The sequence below is a fragment of the Eubalaena glacialis genome, chromosome 2 (genome assembly GCF_028564815.1).
Source record: "Eubalaena glacialis isolate mEubGla1 chromosome 2, mEubGla1.1.hap2.+ XY, whole genome shotgun sequence".
NCBI lineage: Eukaryota > Metazoa > Chordata > Mammalia > Artiodactyla > Balaenidae > Eubalaena > Eubalaena glacialis.
Window position 1 is genome coordinate 120,371,307 of NC_083717.1, and position 26,399 is coordinate 120,397,705.

The 26,399-nt window shown below is 46.9% G+C and overlaps 1 protein-coding gene across 1 annotated transcript; it reads right to left on the reverse strand.

Annotated features, from left to right (window-relative positions):
- Positions 1-27: 27 nt before the first annotated feature.
- Positions 28-25,980, reverse strand: SLC7A7 (solute carrier family 7 member 7). The gene is made up of 10 exons (XM_061180616.1): positions 25,870-25,980; positions 24,252-24,797; positions 5,685-5,810; positions 4,670-4,814; positions 3,027-3,150; positions 2,672-2,775; positions 2,281-2,377; positions 1,166-1,315; positions 771-954; positions 28-548 (listed from the first exon to the last, which is right to left on the reverse strand). The coding sequence occupies exons 1-10, from the start codon at positions 25,910-25,912 to the stop codon at positions 445-447; spliced, it is 1,623 nt and encodes a 540-aa protein (XP_061036599.1). The 5' UTR covers positions 25,913-25,980; the 3' UTR covers positions 28-444.
- Between the last annotated feature and the right edge of the window lie 419 nt (positions 25,981-26,399).

Here is a 26,399-nt window from a genome sequence, read left to right on the forward strand (position 1 = left end):
CTATATAAAAATGAAGCCATTCAGAGCTCAGGAACATACCCTTTTATTGTCTAGCACCTTTGATAGTTTCACGTCTCTCTAAAGGAGACGGGAAGTTTGGAGCATTATTGGGTCTTTCAGTGGGAAAGAGGAGTGGGCAGGCACACTGGAGGTGAGTGGATGCCTTAACACATGGGAACGTGCCACTGGAACCTCCAAGCCCACACCTGGCATGCTCCCCATCGCAGTCTGCTTTATTGTCCCTTTAAAAGAAATACGGAACAACATGTAGCAAAACAAATAAATTACTCTCCATCTCTCAGAAAGCAAGTTCAGAGGTTGTTGAAGCTGCCTAAGAGGCTTTTGGACAGACGCCTCCAAAGAAGTGAGCTTTTCAGCTTCCTTGGCTCCAGCCAGTAGGAGATGAGGCCCCTGCTTCCCACATCTCAGGGTTTCTTGTGGTGGTTAGTTAGACTTGGGATCTTGTTGCTTGGGCATCTCTCCATCTTCCAAATCCATCTCTGCAGCAACTGACATACATAGGACCTGGAGATACCACGTGGCAGATGCTACAAAGAGAAGTTTGAGTCAAAACTGAGAAGAGGTCAACTGGGCTGAGTTCAGGTGGCACTGAATGGGGCTGGGCCCAAGGGGACAATTACAGTTAAGCCTTAACAACAGGTAGGAGCTATGGCAAAGGTGATTTGGGAGACTAGATTTGCAGAAAAAGCCAAAAAAAAAAAAAAACAGGCTGTACAATAGCTGAGCCGACTTGAGGATCCAAGGCTTACCCACAATCCTGCGGAGGCAAAGAGGTCGTTTGTTTTCTGGCACTCTGATGATGAAGAAGTAAAAGGGCAAGCCTGAGAGGGCAATGCCAATGCCGATGAGGGAGTTGATGGTATCACTGTAGAGTGGAACAGCCACCAGGAAGATGGTGCAGAAGCAGAAGACAACAGGGAAGAAAAGGCTGAGCTGAGGGCACAGAAGAAACAAGCGGAGGTTAGACAGCTCAGGGTGGACAGCCAAGACCACCCCACCTCCTGTGACCAGCAGGGCACTGAGGGTTCTTGTCACCCCCTTCCTCTCAGCTCGGAACCACCCTCGAGTTCCGGGCAAAGGCTTCTGAATAAATGTAAGAACCCCCTGGAGTGGGTGCCGCAGAGGTGGGATGGAGAGGAGCTACCTTGAGAGGACGAGGCCTGTCAGGCTCCTTCCAGCGCAGGTAAAGCTGACCCACGATAGAGAGCCCCACGAAGAACCAGTAGCTGAAGCTGTAGTAGTTAATGAGCTGGAAGATGTCCTCCACACACAAGTAGATCAGCGCCATGAGACCCTGCAGGCACAAGCCCACATCAGCTGCTCTCAAGGCCTGTCACGCAAGGCACTTGCCAGTCCCCTTTATCTCCCACAAACCCACCCCCTTGTCAAGTCCTCAGTCTCCCCAGCTGTCCTTTTCTGTTCCCACCCCGTTTACCACCTTAGTTTCAACACCTCTCTCCCTTCCTAATAAGTCAGTAGCCTTTTTCAGCCCATTCTTCAAACCCTTGCCAGGGTAATCCTCTGTACAGCCCAGCTCAAAACAGTTCCTCAAATAGCTTTTGCCCCAGAGCCTCTCCAGAATGGCTCCAACATACAATTCCAGCTTTTACCTTCTGCTACCCAACTCCACACTGTTTAACCTCCGGACTTTCTGATGCTGTTGCTCTCAACCGAAAGCCCATCCATCACTACCATTTGCAACCCTAACCTTAAAAATCCACTTCAAATTCACTTTCTCCAGGAAGTCTTTCCTCGTTCACCCTCTACCCCCACAGAGTGACCATTTCTTCCCTTGAACACTACATCACTGTCTGCCACGGCAGTCGTTACAGTGTATTCCATGAACTTTATGCCTCATCGTGGGCCAGAGGAGGTCACCATTCCTTAGAGAATATGGATTCTCTCAAGAACCCCTGCAGCAGGGACTTCCCTGGTGGTCCAGTGGGTAAGACTCCACACTCCCAATGCAGGGGGCCCGGGTTCGATCCCTGGTCGGGGAACTAGATCCCACATGCATGCCGCAACCAAGGGTCCGCGTGCCGCAACCAAGACCCAGCACAGCCAAAATAAATTAAAAAAAAAAAAAAAAAACCACTGCAGCAGTTACAGCACAGTGCCTTGCCCACAGTGGATAGTCCATCAACAGTTTTTCTATTAGAATCTTCTTTAGAGCTTCTGGGGAGCTAAGAACAGTTGTATCTACTGTTACTAAAGTTCCCCCACAATCTGGCTTTCTGCCCCAGTCTTGAGACCACTTACATTGAAGAGCAGAGCCGGCACTGGTGTGAACCGCTCAACATGAATCATGCAGATGGTGTCAGGGAGATGGCCTTCTCTTGAGCCCACAAAGAAAAGCCTATTTTGGGTGAGATAGGAGAGGCTGAGAAACTTGCGGGACATGGGTGTGGCCTGGCTGTTGTGCCACAAGGCCCTCCCTCGCTGGCATCCCCTCCTTCAAAAGGGTTTGAATAATTTGGAATGGAGTTCAGTACTGAGACTTGTAAGAACTGGAGGCTGCTGATGCGAACAAGGCCAAAGGGTTGTGACTGTCACTTCGGGATCACGGTGACTGAAGTCTGGGTCCTGTAAGTCCTGCCCTGCCCTGCCATAGCTCTTCACTTTACCCCTCAGTAAAAGGTGACACTCATACCTAGACGCAGCCACAATGGAGGCATTGAGGCCACCAAAGCAGGATAATGCAACCGCCACTGGAATGGTCCAGTTGAACACTCCAAAAATCTGGTCTGCAAATGTCTAAGGGAAAGGAATGGAGAAGAGTCATTAGCAGGACCAAACGGATGGAAGGCAAGGACAAGCATGCCCCCTAGTGCCCCCTACTAGCAACCCAACCCTTCTTCCACAGCAGGGCTAACAGGACCTCGCAAGCCCAGTACTCTAGGCATACTCTTTTCAAGGACTACCCGCTCTCTGGGACTTTGAAGAGCAGCACGATACCCAAAGCCCACAGACACACCCTCTCCCTTCTGCTAGTGAAAATCCTTTACCACGGCAACAGCATTGCTGGCCAGGATGTCTCTCATGTCGAGCACCGTGTAATAGGCCACATTGGTTAAGATGTAGATGATGGTGACAATGGGCATGGAAATGCCAATGGAGAGGGGCAGATTCCTACAGCCAAACAGAATAGTGGATATATTAGCCCCACAGTCTCATCCCCACTCTCATTCTCAGACTCTGCCCCACTAATCCGGGGATGGGGCCTCCCGTGGCATTTCCCCAGGGCTTTTGCCTTTGAAGTTGCCTAGGATAGGATAGGATAGTGGCTTAAGCGCTGAACTAAAGAGCATCAGGGAAAGGAACATCACATTCCGAGAAAGGCCTACACAAAAAAAGGAAAAAGGATTAACAGATGACTGTGTCACAGCATGATAACAGCACAGGAAAGTTTTGTTTGTTTTACTCTAGAGGTCTCTTAGTATCAGGATTCCTCCTCTAAGACTGTCAACAATGAAAAATTTGTATTAAGGTTAAATATGAAAGAAGAAATTATAGAGGGAAACTGAAATCTAACCTCTCCAGAGAATAAGATAGGTCCTCAGTAGAAAGAACAATATGTGTATCTGAATAAGCAATCTGGGAAATATGTTCACCCCACCCCCTTACTCAGTTTGAGAGCTTTGAGTGCCATCCTAACCAGAAGCCAAGAGAAAAACATAAAGACTTCTCAAGGTCCCTCTGGCCCAATAAAGCCATGATCTTTATAAACGTTCTTCACAGTGAGACTGGGGGAAAGAAAAAAAGGAGAGAGGGGCAAATACTCAAGTCATTCAGTTTCTGTCCGGTAGGTGGAAGCACCGCCCCCCCTCGATCTGCTATTATCTGCTCCCAGGGTTGCAGCACTAGATGTGTAACAGGAATACTCTGTTTCTCAAAGCCAAAAGGAGTTTATTATTATTATTTTGACTTAGAAATTTACAGAAACCTCACTCCCTGGCAAATCTTAGTTCCTAGAATCATTGAATTTCAGAGCCAGGAAAGGCTCTAGATATCATATAATTCAACCCCCTCAATTACAGATAAGGAGCAGGCAGAGATGGCAGGGGATTCCCTCAAGGTCATCCAACAAATCAGTGGAAAGACAGGTCCAGGCCCTTTGACTCCCTGCCCAGTGTGCTTTTTACTCTGCGTGACTACAGGGCAATTCAGGGTAAAAACGGTGTCCTGAAACAAACAATACCACAATTCAAAGTCAGTATGAATTTGAGAAACAAGGAAGGGATCAGAAGGGAAAGGAAGGTTTCTGGTAATCTGTGACCTACAGTTATATATATGGGAATAAGGGTGGGTGAAAAATCTATCAAGGAAAATCTGTTTTTTTAAAAAAAATTTTTAAATTTTAAAAAAGCATACACGAGCACATGGTACAACTTGCTTTGATTAATGCAGAAATGCATGAACAAATGAGAAAAGGCCTGGAAAGAAAAAATTTTTTTAACACGCAAGAAAGTTCACCTCTTAGCTCTGCTACTGTGATCATGGACAAGTTACTTCTCTGGGCCTCCGGCCTCCAGTCTATTAAAATGACACTGATAAAATCAACCAGTTGTGGTATGCTGTCTGGCACACAGTAGGAGCTCAATAAATGATGGCTATCATTGCCATGGAAAGCTGATGGTGAGGTACCTACCTCTCAGGATTCTTGATCTCTTCGGTGACATAATTGAGGGTATCCCAGCCCGAGTAGGAGAACAGAGCTGAGTACAGTGCCAGAGCAATGTTGCCCATTGAAAATGATGAACCCTCAAAGGAATTTTCAAAGTGAGTCGAGGCTCCTGGAACCCAGAGAACATGGAAAGGCAGAAGGATTAGTGGCCTACACCCCAACTACAAGTTGATCCAGTAAAGGAGAGGAAGAATGTGACGATAATGTGTGTGGCTTACAACACCTTGGCAGCAAGGGTACCAGTGAAGGAATGGGGAGCAGAAGAGAGACATCTGCAGTAACGGGCCAGAGTGCAGGGAGCAGCACAGGGATCTTCACAGGAAGGACCCCGGTGGCTCTCTAGAGGAACGAACCACGACAGAGCAGAGGGCTGGAGAACAGGGGTGATGCATTTCTGTCTGCCCCCTTCCTAACCCAGACAGCTGATACGGAGTGGAGGAAGGGCAGGGCTCAGTATGCCCAGTCAACAGAGTAGTTGCAGGGTAGGTGTTCACACCTGGGAACTGGGAGAGGAGTGGGTACAGGAGGTTCATTTCTGCCCTTGTCCGCTCCCAAGGGGAGAACAGTCAGAGCCACAGCATTGGGCTCGACAATCTGCAAAAACCGGCTCCCGGGATATGGCTCCTTTTTGCCCAGATCAACCTCCTCTGGGAGGCAGCATGCAGAGACGTGACAGGACAGGCTTTGGGGTCAGTCTGCCTGGGTACAGATTTCAGCTCCACTACTTAAGCTAGGGACTTCAGGGACTTCCCTGGCAGTCCAGTGGTTAGGACTCCGTGCTTGCATGGCAGGGGGCACGGGTTCAACCCCGGTGGGGGAACTAACATCCTGCAAGCCTCGGGGCATGGCCAAAAAAATAAACAAAATGGGAATAATAATAGTACCCATTAAATGAAATCATGCACAGAGGTCACTTAGAGGAGTATGGCATATAGAAAATGCTTAACAAACATTAGTTGCTGTCACTCTTATTTCTTACCCTGGCCAAGTCTAACAACGCCTGCGATGATGACGGCGATCAGTGCCAATACTTTTGCGTAGGTGAAAACATCTTGTACCAGGGTTCCCCACTTGACATAGGCACAGTTAATGAAGGTTAAGAGACCTGAAAGAAAAATAATACTGATTGGTGACTGACCCCACCATCCAGAGGGCCTTAGACCCCCAAGCAATTATTCTAGTACCAGTCACTAAAATAGACCCTTTGGCCAAAGACAGAACTGTTTGGGCTCTGACCTGCTCTTCATTGGAAACCTCTGCCCAGAACGCCCTCACCATTATCATTCAAAGGCACTTGCTGAGCACCTGTGTACACAGCAACACACACACACACACACACACACACACACACACGCCCTCAGCACTTATACAAGAGACAAAACAAAGCAACTGGATTTGCTTACACACAAAAGTGCCCACAGCAATAGGAGGCAACTGGTAGCGGAACAGGATTAGTGATGCGTTCCAGCTGTTGGCTCTGAAAAGTCATGGTCTCTCCCCCTCTCCAGCCCTGTATCCCCTTATATGGGCTCCAGGACCCAGCACTCTGATGCTGTGGGATTACTGTTAACCTTGATGAGTCCTGTTGTGACTTATCCAACGTCTGGGCCAGCAGGTCAGGATGTGTGGCCAGGATTAGGCTGGAGGCCAGACTTCCTGCTACTGCCGGCCAGCTCAGCTGCTTGTTTTCATGCTTGGAAAGACTCCTGGAACTGAGGTTCCTACAGAAGGGGGATGGGGCATGTTTCCTGACTGGACAATGCAAAAGTCAGAGCCACAAACATTCCTCAAGTCCTTCTATCCTGGGGTAGAGGCAATCCCTTTACTTGGATGAGCTTCAGCAAAATTCATGGATTGCCCTTAGAGCCAGGGTTCTTAACCTAGGGCTTCCACAGGCCTGAAATTCTTTGTAAAGTGTTATGTACATATGTCCAAAGAATATGCATTGTTCTAAGAAAAGGGTCCATAACTTTCACCAGAATCTCAGAGAAATCCACTACCCCACCCCACCCCCAAAAAAGCTATAATCTGCTACTTCAGAAGAAGAAATTCAAGAGGGGAAGAAAATCAAAAGAGACAGTTCTGAAATTCAGCAGAATGTTCCTCAATCCCCACCAACCTCTTCAACAAGCAGGCAGCCACATACCCCGTACCTTCCCCGCTGCGGCAAAGTGGACCGTTTCACTGCTCCCTCCGTCCCAGCTCAGCAGCTGGAGCACTAGAAGGAGGGCTTAACAGCCAGCCCTTCTCCCAAGGGCTGCGAAGACAAGATCAGAGCCAGCCTGCCTTACCAGAGGAGGAAGTGCTGGGCTTGCCTGCTTCAAGCCACCAACTCAGTCCCAAGTACTCCCTGTCTCAGTTCTGGCAGTGGTGTGGCCCTCAGTGTCCCCAGTCCTTCTGTTTTGTTGTGTCCTGGTCTCATCACACTCTGGCCCAGAGGCTACTTCATCCTGAGAGGCAGGAAAGAGCAGCCCCTCAGAACAGCTGTCTCACCTTCTGTCTCCCCCTCCCTTACTGCCCAAGTTCTTTTCCGCTCTTCCAGAAAGGGGGCATTCCTGTCCCAAACAAACACTTGCCTTTCTGCCTAATAAACAAGCCAATGAACAACCAAACCTTATCACAGGGCTGGGCAAAAATGCACCCATAACTCCAGGCCAACGTAGTGTTAAGTTAATAAAGACACAAGCATGTAGTCTCCACAAGCACCCCACAAAACGGGCAAATCTTTCAGATCTGCTGATCCTCCTCAGCCAGTCACCCATCCTTTACTCCCCACCGGATTTCTGCCTCCTGCCTCTTCTCTCCATCCTGTAACCTCCACCCCTCACCCTCAGGCTCTGCTGCTGACTTACTAATATAACTCAAGCCAGGTTGGATTAGAAGCATCTGGGACAGCTGGAGCTACCATATTCACAAAGGAATGGGGTCATCCTTTTCCTGGATCCAACAGGGATCCAGATCTACTGTTAGCAGAGATCGCTCCCATTTTTTTCCGCTCTGATCCCAAAAGTACATACTCTACTCCATCAATCAGAAGTGCACAGTTACCCTTGACCTTAGAGAGTCATTTACTGAGATCATCAATATTTATACAAGCGTTAATTCTTGGTATCTCATCTCCTATCTCAAGTAGCTTATCAGATAAATTTTCACACCGCCTGTTTCTAACAGGCCTGGTAAAGAGAATTGCCTCCACATTGTATCTGTAGTAATGCTTCAACTCTAGTAATGGTTAGGAACCCACTGTAGCTTTACACATTAAGCATCTGTCCCCTGGGCTTATCACTCAGTCATACAGCAGTTTTCATATCAGTCATTTTCCAAAGCTACACACTGTAAACATATATCGTATAAAGAAACCAGCCTTTCTACTAAAAAAATAATTTGAGACTTATTTTTGAGAATTAAAAAAAAACATGGTAAGTATTTATTATGCATTTGAACTGGGTTTGAATTTTAAAGACTGCATATGTCAAAAATATGCAGAATGACCATTCATTCCAGTTTGCTGTCACCCCTGGGTAAGACAAACAACCCGAGGCTTATAAATGCACTTCATAAAGAATGATATAAAAAAGCCATTAGACCTATGAAAAGTGATTCAAACCAAGTATTCATTAGGGAGTGGCTGAAATCAAATGTGTCACATAGCAATACCAAGTAAAAATACTGGTGAGGATGTGGTATAACTGGAACTCTCATCCAAGCCTGGAGAGAGTATGAATTGATGTATGGGTTTTGAAAAACTTTCACTTTCTATTAAAATGAACATACACATATAGAATGACCCAGAAATCCCACTCCATGGAATATACCCAACAGAAATACATACAAAAGTACACCAAAGGATGTAATTGAATTTTTAAGTGATAAATTTCTCTTTTGCATTGGCAAAGAAATGAAGATACTGATCGGCAATTTTCTTGTATACTGCAATCAGTAGAAGACAAATCAGAGGTATTATTATTGTCCCCTCTGTCCGTTGTTGTGTTTCTCTTTTTCATACTGATGTGAAAAGCAGCTGACTGTTCTTTGACAACATAAGTCTCCTCTTAAGATCTCATTTTCACTATATAATTGGCTATGATACTTGCATGTATTTCATCAGGTCTCCAGCTATTCAGAATGATGATTTCTAATATATTTTTCTCCTAGCGCAAGAATAAGAATTCAGTAGCCATAATGTTTTCTGTTGCCTGTGAAAAACGGGCTTTTTAATTTAGTCAATATGACAAAGTTCATCTTATTTAGAGGGATTATTTTTAATGTTATTATAATAAAAGTGACACCTTTATTAAAAAAAAAAAAAAAAATTTCATGGGTGGACTTCCCTGGTGGCGCGGTGGTTAAGAATCCGCCTGCCAATGCAGGGGACACGGGTTCGAGCCCTGGTCCGGGAAGATCCCACATGCCGCCGAGCAACTAAGCCCGTGCGCCACAACTACTGAACCTGCGCTCTAGAGCCCACGAGCCACAACTACTGAGCCCGTGTGCCACAACTACTGAAGCCCGCGCGCCTAGAGCCCATGCTCTGCAACAAGAGAAGCCACCGCAATGAGAAGCCTGCGCACAGCAACGAAGACCCAATGCAGCCAAAAATAAATAAATTAAAAAAAAAAAAAATTCATGGTTAGCCCTCAGGGTCACCAGGGGGACAACACTAAACTGGGATAGGCTTGAGAATTAAGAGACTGGTTCCGGTTCAGAGTCAGTCTGTAGCCACATGCCACATGCTTCTGTTCTCAGCTCTGTCCAAGGATGTGGACAGGGAAGAGCCAACTCCTTATCCTTTACTACAACAAATTCTGAAAAGAAAATACATGGATTGTTTACATTTTAATCCCTACAGCTTCTCTAGTCTACTTCCATACCCATCCATCTGTATCCTTGCTCTTACCCACCAGTGTTCCCTCCTCCCCCGCTCCTGAGCCTTCGCTCTCAGCCACTGACCCACCATCTTGCCCTGATCTGCTCTCTGTATTGAGCACAGGAGGTTCGGTTTGAACGAAGAAGGGAATCCTCTGGAAAGAGCGCTGGCCCTCATCCTCCCCAGCGCTCAGCTTCCTCCAGGGCCTCTTGGCCGTGGGAGCAGGAAATGGGTATGGCAGGCAGCAGTGCTGACTGGGCTCTCTGTCCCCACCCCCAGCGGATACAGCTGACCGGTGGCCCCAGAGCCCAGCCAAGTGCACTGTTCTTGAAGTGGAGCCTGACCTCCTGCTTCAGAGGCAGGGAAGGGGGTGGGGGTAGGACATGGGGTTAGAATAATATGGAGGCAACTGCAAGTTAACCTCAAGGACAGAGATGCCCTACCCTCCTACCTCTAGGTACAATTCAATCCCCACCCAACACTGGGCCAAGACCACCGGAAGATGGTCTGAAATTCACCTCGGGCCCTTGACTCAGGTGCACCCCATTCCTGCTTTGACCCCTGCTTTGGAGGAAGAAGCAGCTGAGAAGAAGTCACTCCTATAATTATCTAAAGAGCTGCTCCTGAATGGTCATGAAACCCAGCCTCCATGGGCCCCCTGGAGGAGGAGGCTAGTTCCAGCGCTAAGGCCCAGCGTCAGCTCTAGAACTAAAAGCAAGGAGAGCAGATGCCTGGCTTGATCCAGAAGTGAACAAAGCTTGCAGGCCCATTCAGGATCAGACGCCCAGATTTAGTTTAGATGCGCAAACTAAACAGTCCCTGAAAAAGAACATTCAGCCTACAATTCTCCCAGCACCATTAGTTTTAAATACATACGACATAACACACAACTTAGGCTGCTATTTAAGCCATTTTCTGCTTCAAATTCCCAGGGACTGTAAAAACCTCAGTAATTTATTAGGCCACTCATGCCGTTTGTAGAGAGACCACCAATAGCTCTTCCTCCCACCCAGCCAAAAACTTCTTCCTTGCAACTTGTAGCTAATTGTCCTGGACCTGTCCTCTGGAGCCACAGAGCATCAAGCTAAAGCCTCTCGCACATCATGATAAGCCCTTCTTATCGTTAAAGACTGACATCCCGTTCCCCTTGAGTCTTCCCTCTTCAGGCCAAAGACCTATTTTCTTCAACATCTTGTGTGATAAATATGGTTTCCCACTCACCAGCCCAGTTCACTCCTCTGTATTAATTGCACTTTGTCAGTGTCTCCCTGGAAACTGAGACCCACACAGAAAACTCCAGATATTGTTGCAGGCTACAGAGTCTCAGTTTGAACTTGTCAACTGTAACTCCTTTTTTTCTCCCAAACTGATGAGCTTTTCCCTCTCCCTGTGTTTGGGCCTATTAAAAGTGATTTTTTTTAATCCCAAATATGGGGCTTTACATTTATTCTTAGTAACTTTCCTCTCTGAATTTTTAGGCATCATTCCCATTTACCAGAAATGGATTTCCCCCTTAATTTTAATCAGTTCAAATGCCTTCAATTTTGTGAAATCTGCAAATCTGATTAGCAAACCTTCTGGGTCTTCACTGAAGTCACTTATAAAAATGTTGACTAGGATAGAGCCCTGTAGTCTATCACTATAGACCCTCCTCTCTGCTGTCATTATTCCACAACATCAACCAGGAATCCACCAAACTATTTTTTTTATCTAGTCCACCTTTTTCTACCTTGTCAACAAGAATATCACAAGAGTTTGCCAAGAACCTCTCTGAAATCTGTATACACATGTCTCTGCTCTAGAAATCTAATGATGCTATCAAATAATGATTCAAATGAAATTAGTACATATTTATGCTAGAATGTTCATAGCTATACCATTGTAATAGTCAAAAATTTGAAACAACCCAAATGCCAATCAACGATAGAATGGCTAAATGAATACAATGGAATACTAAACAACAATGAGAATGAACCATCTACAGCCACAGACAAAATTATGGATGAATGTCACAAACATATTAAGTGAACAAGCCAAACACAAGAGAGTACGTACCCTTTATATCCATTTACATAAAAACAGGCTAAATTAATTTATGCTACTAGAAGTCAGAACAGTGATTTCCCTTAGCGTGTGCATGGGGGGCACAGGGGAGTGACTGGGAGAAACACAGGAGAGGTTCAGGGGGCTGATTTTTTGATGTGGATGCTGGTTACATATGTGTGTTCAGTTTGAAAATTCATCAAGCTGTACACTTATGACATGTGCACAGTTCCTTTTGTATATTACACTTGAATAAAAAATTAAAATTGAACAAAAAGTGAGGTTAGCTTGTTTTTAGCAAATCTGTACAGGTTACTAGAGATCCTCCTTTCTTCCCTTCACACTTTGCTAACCAGGTTTAACAGATGAGCCTAGAATTTGGGGACGAATCAACCTCAGATTACCAGTGCAGAATGCTCAGAATCCACCTCCTTCTCTTTCTTTTTTTTTTTTTAAATTTATTTACTTTATTGATTTTTGGCTGCGTTGGGTCTTCGTTGCTGCATGCGGGCTTTCTCTAGTTGCGGCGAGCGGGGGCCACTCTTCGTTGCAGTGTGCGGGCTTCTCATTGCGGGGGCTTCTCTTGTGGTGGAGCATGGGCTCTAGACACGTGGGCTTCAGTAGCTGTGGCACTTGGGCTCAGTAGTTGTGGCTCACGGGCTCTAGAGCGCAGGCTCAGTAGTTGTGGCGCACGGGCTTAGTTGCTCTGCGGCATGTGGGATCTTCCCGGACCAGGGCTCGAACCCGTGTCCCCTGCATTGGCAGGCGGATTCTTAACCACTGCGCCACCAGGGAAGTCCCTCCTTCTCTTTCTTGGAAAGACAGGTTATCACTTGTGGTAGGCACAGTGGCCCTGAGAAACAGAAGAGTCAGTGTGAAAGACTTTTGATGTGAGAAAGACTTGACTAGCTACTGCTGGCTTTGAAGATGGAAGGGGGCCATGAGCCCCTAGAAGCTAGAAAAGGCAAGAAAATGGATTCTCCCCTAGAGCCTCCAGAAAGGAACATGGCAATGCTGACCCCTTGATGTTAGCCCAGTGAGACCCTTTTCAGACTTTTGACCTACAGAACTGTGAAATCATAAATTTGTGTTGTTTTAAACCACTAAATTGGTTGTAATTTGCTACAGCAGCAATAGGAAACTAATACGTCACTCAACAGTTGCCTTTTTATACCTTCCTGTTCTCCAAGGTCCTGGAGATGCCTAGTAGTCATTCTGTCATCTCAGCTAATTATCAATTCTTTCCATTTGTTTGCAAGTGTATAGTTAAAAACATTTAAAGCAATGACACGGTTTATTACTATCTCCTCAACTCTCTTGGTCTTGTTTTTTTGTTGGCCTAGATCTATCGGCCTGTTGGGTTTTTATTGAACCCTTTCTTAGGTGAGCAATCCTTCTGCAGGTAAAGTTAGAGGAAAAGTGGGACTGTGGCCTCTCCTTTCCACCATCTATTATCATAGATCTAACTGCCCCCAGAGCATCCAGCCTTGCCCCTGCTGTTCTCACTCTGAACATCGCTCTCGGAAACTTTTGTTGGCCTTAGTTACTTCTTCAGGTCTTAGTTAATGCTGGGCATTAACCTTCAGGACACTCTCCTTGCAGGGTCACTCCTTTATTTATTTAGTCTTGATTATGTCACCTCTCACTATCTCTTGCGTATCAGTTCTAAAAATCTGAGCTCATCAAAAATCAATGTGTTCGGGGCTTCCCTGGTGGCGCAGTAGTTAAGAATCTGCCTGCCAGTGCAGGGGACACGGGTTCGAGCCCTGGTCTGGGAAGATCTCACATGCCATGGAGCAACTAAGCCCGTGTGCCACAACTATTGAAGCCCGCGTGCTTAGAGCCCCTGCTCCGCAGCAAGAAAAGCCACCGCAAAGAGAAGCCCGCACACTGCAAAGAAGAGTAGCTCCCACTCACTGCAACTAGAGAAAGCCCGTAGCAATGAAGACCCAACACAGCCAAAAATTAAAAAATAAATAAAATAAATAAATTTTAAAAAATCAATTAGTTTAAAAAAAACAATGTGTTCAATCACATCACTTTCTTCAGATGATTCTCCTGTTCTTCCTAAATAAGATAATTTAATTATTGTATCAGAATTTCATCTTGAAGGGACTTCCCTGGTGGTCCAGTGGGTAAGACTCCGCACTCCCAATGCAAGGGGGCCAGGCTCAATCCCTGGTCGGGGAACTAGATTCCGCATGCAGGCCGCAACTAAAAAGTCCGCATGCCGCAACTATGAGCCCACATGCCACAACTAAGACCTGGTGCAGCCAAAATAAATAAACAAATATTAAAAAAAAAAAAAAAGAATTTCATTTTGAAGACACCCCTGGTCTTTTTTCTGTTTTTAAATCCTTGGCTGTAAAATTGTAATTCTTTGCCCTGAACTTTTCTGCAATCTCTTTGCCTAAAATTTAGAGTACATTTTGGAGGAAATCCAGCATTTCTTTTTCTGGGACATACCAACTCTGAGAAGGCATAATCACTTCCTCACAAGGATTCCACATTGCCCCTGGTTATGTCAAATAATAATAATAATAAATCCTTATCCTTTAGAGATACATATTGAAGTCTTTATGGATTCAATGGTTTGATGTCTTGGATTTGATTTAAATAATCTAGTGTGGGTGAGGAAGGGGTGGTTGGAGCATAGATGTTGATAAAACAGTGTTGATAATCATTGATGCTGGTGCTTGAACACTGGGAGTTCACTGTACAATTTGCTCTACTTTTGTATATGTTTGAAATCTTCCATAATAAACCATTTTTTTTTATGTAGAGAGGTACTGCTGCTAATAGAATGCAACTGATTTTATAGCAAAAGTGCTCAGGGAATTGAAGCTTCCATTGCTACCATATTTCCCTTTTGTACAAATTTTATGATTTTTATGAGGAAAGCAAAACACTTATTCTTCTGATCTGATAGTGTGCAGTAAATGCCCACAGTTACATCATTCCTACTTCTTTTTGCTTTTATCTTCGTGTTCTCTTCACCATGCTTCTTCCCTTAGGATGGGGGTTTATTTCCATATACTTTACTATGGGAGATCTTCAGGAAAAATCCCTAACTGGTATCTGAGAGCCCTCTGATAGCACTATGTAATAATTCTTCTTCCCAAGGTAAGCAGATGGGATTAACAGAGGCCAGGGCCTTGGTGTCCTTTCTAAGAGACGGGCCACGTATCTATAATGAGGAAGGAAGAGACTTCTGTTTAGTTGTGAAAAGCAGCCCTCCTGCAGGCAAAAAGCTGGAGGCAGTACTGGGTAGTACTGTCCATTACATTTTTTGGGAAAGAGAGAAAGGGGAGGTAAAATCCTTTGACAGGTCTCTGTGTCTTGGTCCTGAAATTTCCCTCTCACTGCAATGAAAAGAATCAAAACATAACCTTGCCCAGAGGGAGCAGGCATCCCTTATTATAGCAGATCCTCACACAAGTACATCTCTCTTTGATATACTATATCAATCTCAGCTTTTCCAGCAAATCCATCACTTTTGAACAAGGTATACTCTTTTTTTTTTTTTTTTTTTTTTTTTTTGGCTGTGTTGGGTCTTCGCTGCTGCGCGCGGGCTTTCTTTAGTTGTGGCGAGCGGGGGCTACTCTTTGTTGCGGTGCACGGGCTTCTTTTGTTGAGGAGCATAGGCGCTAGGTGCATGGGTTTCAGTAGTTGTGGCTCGCGGGCTCTAGAGCGCAGGCTCAGTAGTTGCGGCGCACGGGCTTAGTTGCTCCATGGCATGTGGGATCTTCCCGGACCAGGGCTCAAACCCGTGTCCCCTGCATTGGCAGGCGGATTCTCAACCACTGCACCACCAGAGAAGCCCAAACAAAGTATACTCTGTCACTGTCATATTCTAATCAAATAAATTGTTTCCTCCTTGCAGTAAATGTAAAAAGCAAATGTGTTTATTAGCCTCCTTGAATGTTGATGAGTCCAAAAGCATCACTCCCAATCTTCTAGCTTCTCCGAATGCATTACTGAGCAATTTTTCCAACTTCATTCTTCTTTCTCTATAATACCTCATAGCCTCCAAACTACCCAGATGTATACTTTTATCTGTGTATTTTTCCCCTTCCTCTAAAATTTCAGTTTAAAGCTTTATTAAATGCATCTCTCCCAATCTCTATAACATCTGCTCCATCCCTCACCAGAGTGTATCCTCTGGTATCCTAGCATTTACATTCCAGGACTCAGTTCTGTGTTCTCTTTTTTCTTTCACATACACAGACTTCAAGTGACAAAGAGATGAAGATTCCACCTGCCACTCCGTTCGCTATCGTGAACTTCAAAGTCACCAGTGACACATCTCATGTGTCTTCTGACTGGTGACATCATTCATCCCCTAGCAATCAGCAGAAGGATAGCGGCCTGTGGGCTTAATTGGGGCGAGCAAGCTCTCTGTCACATGTTACTCAAGAAAAACCACCCGTCTCTGCATTAGGCTAGTCTATGCATAGTCAGAGTCACACTGCTGGGGAGCAGTCCAGCCCCTTAACTGGTACGCTCAGGCCTGCGAATACCCAGATGTCTCCAGAATACTCTACCGAGGCTGTTCCCTCAGAAGGACCAGATTTAAGCTCTCCAAAAAAGCCTCAGCTCTTCTGCCTAAAGCCAGACATTTCAAGTTTTTCCTTGTTTTCTTTACTGCTTGTTTTGTTTTTGTTGTTGAATGCTGGTTTAGGATACTCTCTACATCTTAAAAATCACTTTTTCTTCTTGATTCCTTGATCGATTATTTCTTCCACACTTCCTAGGTGCTGTTGCATCTCTCAGATAGCAGCTGGTCCTCAAACACGTTTACCTTTTCAGGCTACATAACCATGTCGCTTACTCAGGCTTCATGGGTGAGAGCATCCAGCAAGAAGACACACGGAGCATAAGCCCTGTGGGTCACTGGATCAGATCTTCCCACCCTGCCTTCTGGAGCCTAGTCAGCACTTCAGTTGCTGTGGGTCTGCACCACAGGAGGGAGCAAGCAAGCACTTTGCACCAGGAGGCTCACCGATTAACCGCTCCATCAGCTCCCGTCTCAAAGCCAGCGAGTCCTTGGTAACAGGATCCTTACTGGTTTGCTCAGCTAGGTCCAGTTCAGGTTCTCAGAAATGGGTCCCCAAGGCTGACTGAGCATCAGGATGGCCTGAGGATCCCCTGAGGAGTGTGAACCTACAGCTCTGGGGCTCCACCCCTGAAGTTCTGGTTCAGGAGGTCTGAGACGGGGCTCGCCAGGGGAGCCTGATGACCTGCCTGCTCTGGGCTACCTTAGGTCATCACAAAACAAAATCATCACTTAGAGAACCACCTTGATCAGAGCAAGCCCAAACCCTCACTTAACTCAGCATTCCTGGTTCCACACTAGCATCAGTCTACAAGCTTTAACAAAGTTCAGTGCTCGGGCCCCACCCAGGACAATGAAGTCAAGCTCTGGGGTAGAGCCCAGGCATCGGCATGTTTTTAAAGTTCCCTGGGTGATTCTAAAGCATGGTGACAATTGAGAACCTCTCTTCCCAAGGCCCCCATCAGTTCTCCTCGGCAGGAACTTTCTGCTTCCTCAAGTCTTGTTCTCCAAGCTAATTTCCATTCTTCTGCCCAGTGGTTCAGAGTTATTTGGCTGGGGGAAAAGAGAGGGAGAGGAAGGGGCCAGGAGTATTTTTTTTTTAATATTTATTTATTTATTTGGTTGTGCCGGGTCTTAGCTGCAGCAGGTGGGCTCCTTAGTTGCAGCATGCATGTGGGATCTAGTTCCCTGGTCAGGGATTGAACCCTAACCCCTGCATTGGGAGCACAGAGTCTTATCCACTGCGCCACGAGGGAAGTCCCAAGTGTTTTTTTTAAACCCGCTAGGTGACTCCAATGGTCAGCCGAGGTTGGGACCCACTGTCCCTAGCTCCTTCCCCAGCTTCCTCTAGGCTGTTCCCTTAGCCTCTTCTGAGGCAGAGAGAAAGAGAACAGAAAAAGGAAGAGACCAAAGGTGAACCCCTGAAAAGCTTTGGGGATCAGGCCAGCACAGAGCTCCACCTCCCTCCCTGCTGTTGAAGAGTTTGTTCCGAAGTTCACGTTTACCCCATACCAGAAAGACCTCAGCGCTCTGACTCTAGTCCCCTTGCTGCTGTGAGTGTGGAACGTGAAATATAAGCTTCCTGGGCTTCCCTGGTGGCGCAGTGGTTAAGAATCTGCCTGCCAATGCAGGGGACACGGGTTCGAGCCCTGGTCCGGGAAGATCCCACATGCCACGGAGCAACTAAGTCCGTGCGCCACAACTACCGAGCCTGCACTCTAGAGCCCGCGAGCCACAACTACTGAGCCCGCGTGCCGCAACTACTGAAGCCCATACACCACAACTACTGAAGCCTGTGAGCCTAGAGCCCGAGTTCTGCAACAGGAGAAGCTACCGCACTGAGAAGCCCGCGCACCGCAACTAGAGAAAGCCCGCATACAGCAACGAAGACCCAACACAGCCAAAAATAAACAATAAATAAAATAAATTTATTAAAAAAAAAAAAGAAATGTAAGCTTCCTCACCCCCAGCTTAAAATGGATAATCCCTCTGGAAGAGGCAACTAGCTTCCAAGTAGAAAGTTCAAAGGGCAAAAGGCAGTTGGGGGCCCAGCATCTGGCTGTTCCACCTCGTTAGCCACAAGGACACGAAGTCTTCCAGTACCAGGAAAAGCTGCCCGAGGACAGTGGCCAAAGCTCTCAGAGATCTGAAGTCCTAGAGCGTCCACGAGCGGCTCAAGCAGCCGCCCTCCCCTCTGCCCGGGCCCCACAGTGGCCCTCAGCCCCCAACACCCTGAGAGCCAAGAGATGCAATGCCTTTCTCGGCCAAGCTGAATCTGGAGCTGTACCTTCTGTTCACTCCTCCAGCCGACATTCACTGAAAAGCACCTACTACACGCAAATCACGAGGGTCAAGCGTCAGGGATGCCAAGACCGCCTGATCCCTAAAGAGTAGTCTGTCCACAGGGGGCCCCGCATGTGTGCTGCTGGCCGACTGGTACAGCAGGCAGACCGAATACACAGGAGATAAAACATCCCATTAACAAAAGGCAGAAATCTAGACCAAAAAAACTGGGTCACAGGGTCGCTGACATTCTTACAGACATCATCTAATTTAATCTGACAGAGTAGGTTTATTATCTTCATCTTACAATTGAGAAAACTGAGGCCACTCAGCCAGTGGCCAGCTCAAAAGCTTGTACACATTCCGCTACACTATATGCCCCCCATTTGCATGCAAGGATGTGGGCCGGGGAGTGGGACTATCTCCCCCTGGGGTAACAGGGCTTCCTGGCTGCAGAGAACTGGAGCAATCCTCAAAGAGCTCTGAGAAGCCAGAGTAATCAGCTTCAGGAGGGGCTGAATGCACACCCCTCTGGTTGGGAAAAGTAACCATTTATAGAGCCCTGAACGGGACAGCAAGATTCCTTCAGAACTCAGAATTCATCCATTCATCCATTCATTCTTCCATGCATCCATCCATCCAATAAGCATGTATTGAGCTTGAACCCACTGTGTTCCAGACCCTGTGCAGACTCTTTGATTAAGACCCAGTCCCCAGCCTTCCCAGAAAAGTAAACTTGGATGATTACAAGAATCAGGTGTTATGAAAGTCACTGAGAGGCAACCCATCCAGTCTGGGGCAGTGAAATGGGTGCAGGTGGGCACCAGGACCACTGTTACCTGCACTGAGTATACAGAGGCTAATGCTGGGGTAGGGGGAAGGGAGGTGGAATTCCTGGTAGAAAGGGCAGCATGTGATTACCCTGACCATGCAATGAGTGAAGTCACCCATGCATACAAAAAACTTACCTAAGCAATAATCCGTAAATGATTTCAAGGTCTATTAGCAATACTAGCCTATCTAGGGCTGTAGTTAGTTCATCAGCAGTTCTAAAGGAGGACTACACCCGTAAAGGAAATGTAAGCCACCCGGACAGAAGTAGAAACCGTATTTGCTCCCCCGAAATTGTCACTGATGAATAGGAAAGGGTGAAAGTATGGTAGAAATATAGATCACGCCTCTGTGAGGTAGAGTCCTATTCTACAGATGAGGAAACTGAGACTAATGAATTTAACCTGCTTGATGCCATGCTCCTCACCACCATGCACTGTTGCCTCTCAAAGGGATGAGGATGCGCCCTGGACTGTTCAAGGGACAGAAATGCTGACTCCAGGATCCCAAGCATTCCAACCGTGGGGAAGACTTCATTGTAGGGTATGAATATTTCATCCAAGTTTTCCAGAAACACACCCCCAAACCAACCTAAGGCGGGCTTAAGTCTTTCCCATAAACTCCCCCCTCAGCTTTGGTCCCTTCCACTAACAACCTCCTTCCTTGCCTCCAGAGTCCATCTTCTAGAAAGCACATCTATATTCCCTTCCCTGCCCTTTCTCCACAATGCAGTCTGACATCTGCTCCACTACTCCAGTGAAAAGCCTGCCAAAGTTCCCCTTGACCTCCTTCTTGTCAATTCCAACGATGTTCCATTCCATATTTTATTTAACAGTTCTTCCGAGAAAGGCTACTTTTGAGTATAAACCCACCTCCCTTGGGTGCACTGCCTTTCCTCGGAACACTTTACATATCTGTCTCTCCCATCATGATGACCCTAGGAAGGCACAGCTCTTGGAAGGGCACATGAGCATCCCAGCAGAAGCCCCAGGTGCCCCCTCTACCTCATCACTCAGCCCACCTTCCCTATTTCAGAAGGCAACCCCATCACCCCCCATCTGTCCAAGCCTGCCTGAATCCTTAGCATCATCTCTGAGAGCTCCCATGCCCTCCACACCCAGAAGTCCTAGAAATCCCACCTTATGACTATTTCTTTATCCATCCCTTCATCTCTCTTCCAAAGGCACCGCCCACAGTGCAGGCCATCACTACCCTTCAGGTTGCAGCTCCCTAACCGGGTACCCCTACCTTCTGTCTCTCACTTTTTTCCAAAAACACTCTCCACAAAGCCAGAGTTCTTCTTCAAAGCAAATGTGATTTCATGTCTCCACTTAAAGTCAACAGCTTCTGCCTGCTCTCAAGATAAAGTCTAACCTGTTTTGGCACCATATAAACCCCTGCGGAGCTGGCCCTGGGGCTACATTTCCAGTCTCTCCCTTCTCATTCCTCTCCTACCCACATTCCAGCCATACCAACTACCTGGAATGCTTGGACCGGTTCTGCGCCTTTTTGTACCCTGCACCTTCACACACAGTTCCCTCCGTGAGAAGTGTCTGAGGAGACGGCTATGTTTCTATTCAAAATTCAGTTCAGACATCAGAGTCCCTGTACTGTCGTCCTAAGCGCTCCTCCCCACAAGAGGAAAGTCGTCTCCCTTGCTCCTAGGGTGCCTCTTTCCTGGCTGCTTGTAAGCCTCTTCCTCTCCCTACTTCTTGGTTTTCTCCTGAAGGGTTAGATAAATGAGCTATTACTGCCTAGATCCTATCTGGACAGACTATCTTAGCATCTGACTTGTACTGGTTGCTCATTAAACAAGAGCTGAAGGAAGAAACTCATGAATCATATGCCCTTAAACTCTTACTTACAATCTCGGTTGCCCTTCTGAACCTTCTTCCAGATCTCTATGTTCCTCTGAAGATTATAAGAGATAGAACAAAATCCTATAAGCAACCGAGAGAGAGCAATTTTAATCATAATCATTAATACATTACACTTGAGTCATGATTTATGGTTTTCACTGAATCTCATGTCATGCTCACAGGAGTCTGGAAGTAACAGTCACTACACACAGTTATTGAGCCCAGCCTCAAACACAAGTCTGGAATGCTTTTCATTCTATCAGGCTTGTCTCAAATATATGCCATAAATCCAGCACAAAACTCTGTCTTTTATTAACTGGGGAGCTCTCCAGACTAATCGTAACTGTGGCTACTTTGCATGTATTCTTAGGAGGGTGCACATGTGTGTGTATGTGTACTTGGGTGCCCAAGAGTTTGAGTACGTCTCTATTCCCAAATTAGAAGCAGCAAATTAAAAAGACTGATGAAGGCAGGCCCAATGCCAGAATCAAGGAACAATAGCTGTCAGAGACAACACACATCAAAATCATGAAAGAATAAAACTTGAGGCACTGAAGTCAGGCCAGCTGTCTGAGGCCACTGAGGAAGCCAACATTCATCCCCAGACCAGGGGCCTCAGTCATACAAGCTTTGACATGTGCAGTGGTGACCCTGAGTCACCAAAAAAAAAAAAAAAGTCAAGTTATGAGGGCAAGCAGACATATCACTGGTTTTAAAGAGATTTCAACCAAGATGACTAAAATAGAATTCTGGTGCTTGAAGGGATGCAGACCTCTTGGAAATTTTACTTAAGTGGAATAATCCTTACTCTACACAAGATACGTAAGTATATGCCCACGTTTGAGGGGACCCCAAGACCAACAGATCCTAAAATTAGTTTCATCAGGAAGTCAGCCCACCAGCTCATCTGTAAATGATGCCAGAGAAACTACAGATCGCATTTAAGACCTCAAGGGAAAACCCCCTTCCTGCAACCGAGGGCAGTGCCTTTGTACCTCCCTGACCGTTGCCAGCATGACAAATAGCCCCACACACAGACATGAGTCCGAGCCCACACACGGGCACACGAAACACGGGAGGAGCCTACAGAGGACAGCCGGCTCTCTGCACAACAGTCAAAAGAGGGAGGCTGGAGAAGAAGCTGAGAGTAAAATGAGGCAGTGGAGAAACTGAAACTGAAAGGCTGATTGAGAGGGTTGATCCAGCAAGCAATTGTACCTGGTGCAAAATGCCTGTCCCCCACAGCTGCCCCTGAAACTGACAGGACCGCTCAGCTTCTCCACAGCCGGGGGTGGGCGGGGTCTCCAAGGTCCCAGGGTCTCTCACGCTGGGAGGGCACTTTTCTAGAACAGAGGCAGCTGAGGGAAAGGGCTGCAGAGGATCAGCCTCTCAGCACCTCCAAAATGGCTTTGCTGAACGTACAAATTTAAATAATATTTTATTTATGAGATGGAAAGAAGGTAAATTGGTGCAGCTACTATGGAAAACAGTATGGAGGTTCCTCAAAAAAACTAAAAACAGAGTTGCCATATCATCCAGCAATCCCACTCCTGGGCAGATATCTGGACAAAGCTATAATTCAAAGAGCTACATGAACCCCTATGTTCATAGCAGCATTATTTACAAGAGCCAAGACATGAAAACAACCTAAATGTCCATCGACAGATGAATGGATAAAGAAGACGTGGTACATATATACGGTGGAATATTACTCAGCCATAAAAAAGAACAAAATCATGCGTTTTGCAGCAACATGTGGACCGAGAGATTATCATACTAAGTGAAGTCAGACAGAGAAAGACAAATACGATATGATATCACTTATATGTGGAATCTAAAATATGACACAGGGACTTCCCTGGTGGTCCAGTGGTAAAGAACCCGCCTTACAATGCTGGGGACGTGGGTTCAATCTCTGGTCAAGGAACTAAGATCCCACATGCCGCAGGGCAACTAAGCCCGTGCACCACAACTACTGAGCTCGCGCACCTCAACTGGAGCCCACGTGCCGCAAGCTACAGAGCCCACACACTCTGGACCCCGCGCACCACAACTACAGAGCTCACGCGCCCTGGACCCTGCACGCCACAACTAGAGAGAAGCCCACACGCCGCAACGAAGAGCCCACACACCGCGACAAAAGATCCCGCGTGCCTCAACGAAGATCCCACGTGCTGCAACTAAGACCCAATGCAGCCAAAAATTTTTAAAAATTGAAAATAAATAAATAAAATATGACACAAATGACTTATCTATGAAACAGAAACAGACTCACAGACATAGAGAACAGACTTGTGGTTGCCAAGGGGGAGTGGGGAGAGGAGGGATGGACTGGGAGTTTGGGATTAGCAGACGCAAACTATTATATTTACAATGGCTAAACAGCAAAGTCCTACTGTATAGCACAGGGAACTATATTCAATATCCTGTGATAAATCATAATGGAAAAGAATATGAAAAAGAATGTATATATAAGTATAACTGCATCACTTTGCTGTACAACAGAAATTAACACAACATTGTAAATCAACTAAACTTCAATGAAATAAATTTTTTTAAAAAAGAATCTAGCCCACAGAAAAACTCATGCAAACGCAATAGGATATTCACTGGAGTGTTATCTGTAAGACTGAAAAACTGGAACCAACTGAAATGGCCATTAACAGAGGCCTAATTAGTTAAACATACAATACATCCTTAAAATTAACATGGAATAACATGAAGCATTGTTTTAAAGTAGATCTGTAAATCGAAAAGAACATCACTGATAAATTCTGGGAAAAAAACCAAACTGTAGAATTATATGTGTACTATGATCCCATTTTTGTAAAACAGAACAAAACTACATCCCTTGAAAGAAGAAGAAAAAAGTCAGCAAAGGTGGAGACTGCTAATGATGTTTACCAAGGGAAGCTGGGAGAAAGGATTTTTTTTTTGGACACTCTGATGCTGTTTGAATTTTCACACTTAGCGTACATTAATTTAACAACAACAAAAAAGTGTCTGTCAGAGGCATTCCTTTCCACCTCCTTCTTACCGACTAAGCAGACTCACGTGCCGGCCTCTGCCCCACGCTCCACCCCACCCCTCCTGCCCAGCCCCACTTACAGATGCAGGCAGCAGCCAGCAGGCGGCCAGCAGCATAGGGGGCTAAGCAGTTCGGGAAGATGGGCTGCACCATGTAGTTGGCAAAGGTGATGGCAATGATGGCCTGGCTGGTGGGCTCGATGATGAGGAGGGAGGTCCAGAGTCGGATGAAGGCAAGGAATCCCCCGAAGGCCTCGAGGATGTAGGCGTAGCTGGCCCCAGATTTCTTAATGGTGGTGCCCAATTCCGCATAACAAAGGGCCCCAAAGACGGAGAAGAGGCCCCCGACAGCCCAGATGACCAGGGAGAGGCCAAAGGAGGCGCTGTATATGAGCACGCCTTTGGGGGAGACAAAGATGCCTGAGCCAATCATGTTCCCCACAATCAGGCACACGCCGTTCAGCAGCGAGATCTCCTTCTTCAGTTTTACCTGCTCCGACCTGGGGCTGGCTTCATCGGCCAAAGGGGAGGCGTCCCTCTCATGCTGGGAGGCCACTTCATACTTAACGCCGTTGACCATGGTGGAGGAGGAGAAGAAAGTCTTCACCAGCTTCCTGGCATTGCCCTCTAAGGAAGAAAGGTGAAGACATAGAGCAGGTTGGCAATCACAGAGAACTCTCCCCCACCGGGGCCAGAGTGGGCAAGCCACCCACGCCCAGCATTTCAGAGACCTCTCTCTCACCTCCCACCTCCCATGAACCTCTTCTCCATCTGGCTTGCCAACTCGAGTCTTTAAAGGACGGCACTCATTCCCCAGAGAGAAAGCATGTTTCTCATCATTAGGCTAGCACTGCCCACCTGATTTACAAGATAGAAAACTAAATCCCGGTTCTATCTGAGCTCACTGGAGACAGGAAGACGAACAATTTGGCAGTTCCCACGTGTAACCATAATGATTTGAGCCTGTGCTTTTCAGCCTTACCCAAAAAAAGTCTGTCTTCCCTCCAATTTCAGTCTCACCTGTCACCTGTGATGAGATGCAACCTTGGGAACCAACCTTGCAAGCAGCTAGTCTGTGGGTTCTCCTCACAACACTGCCCTTTTCCCCCAAGGACCCTGGCTCTGGCAAACCTAAAGGCTTCAGAGAGCTCTTGCTGGAAACTCACAACCATTCCCCTGTTCAGGGAGTATACCTTAACAACCCTCAGCTGAACTCTTCAGCCCCAGCTAAAGCCCAAGCAGCCCAGCCCCACCCAGAAAGAAGACAGGCCTTCTCTTTTCCATGCTTTTCCTTTCCCAGATACCATTCCCAGCCCCTAGTGTTGTAGGTCTCCAGCCATCAAATCCCTGCATAGTTGCAATCACCCAAAAAAAAGTATGGATGAGAGATCAGTGCTCCAAATGTGCAGCCCAACCTAGAGATGACTGGAGGCAGCTGATGACCACTCCCCACCCAGGAGTTGCTGCTGGAGAGACAGCACCAAAGCAGAGGCAAGGAAACAGCTGAAGCGGGGTAGCAAATGCTGGGCATCACGGAGCAGGAGGTGCTGAGAGGAGGACAGGCCAGGCTGGCCAAGCAAGTGGACGGATCCTAGGGCTAGAGGCACTCAGGAAAGGAAGCGATTGGACACTGCAGAGCAGCAAAGGGAGAGTGGGCAAGATGAGCGGGGCTGAGGGAGAGGGTGGGAAGCACACTCACTCCCTGGCCCTGGGTGGAAGCAGGTCCCCGAGGCAGCGGCCATTCAGAGACACAGCCTCTGGGAGCTGTGATCTGACCACTCCTGCCTTTCAGCCAGCAGTAAAAGGAAAGGCCAGGCAAATGCTTATGGATTTAAGTCATATCAAGAAGTCAAGAAGGGCGGAGGGACAGAGGGAGGGGGAGAGGGGTGTTAAGCAACTGTCTGGGTCCAAGGTTCACTGGCCCTTCATGTCTGCAAGGGGAAGGCTAGGAGCTCTTGGCTCAGCACTTTCTGTGATAAGAACGCCCTCTCTCAGGAATCTCCTTTGTCAGCTCTGCTCCAGGACTGGGGGCCCAGAAGAAAGGATTGATGGTCAGCTGGGTGGGTACAGTTTCTGCAGCCCTGGGGAAGCTGTCCCCAAGCAAATTAGCTGAGGACAGGGCTGCGGCTGAGAAAGAATGCACAGCCCTCTCTCTCTCCAGGCCCCAGCTTAGCCCCACTTCTCTCTCACCCTGAACAAGAAAGGCAGGAAGGTTGCACATTGTGCCAC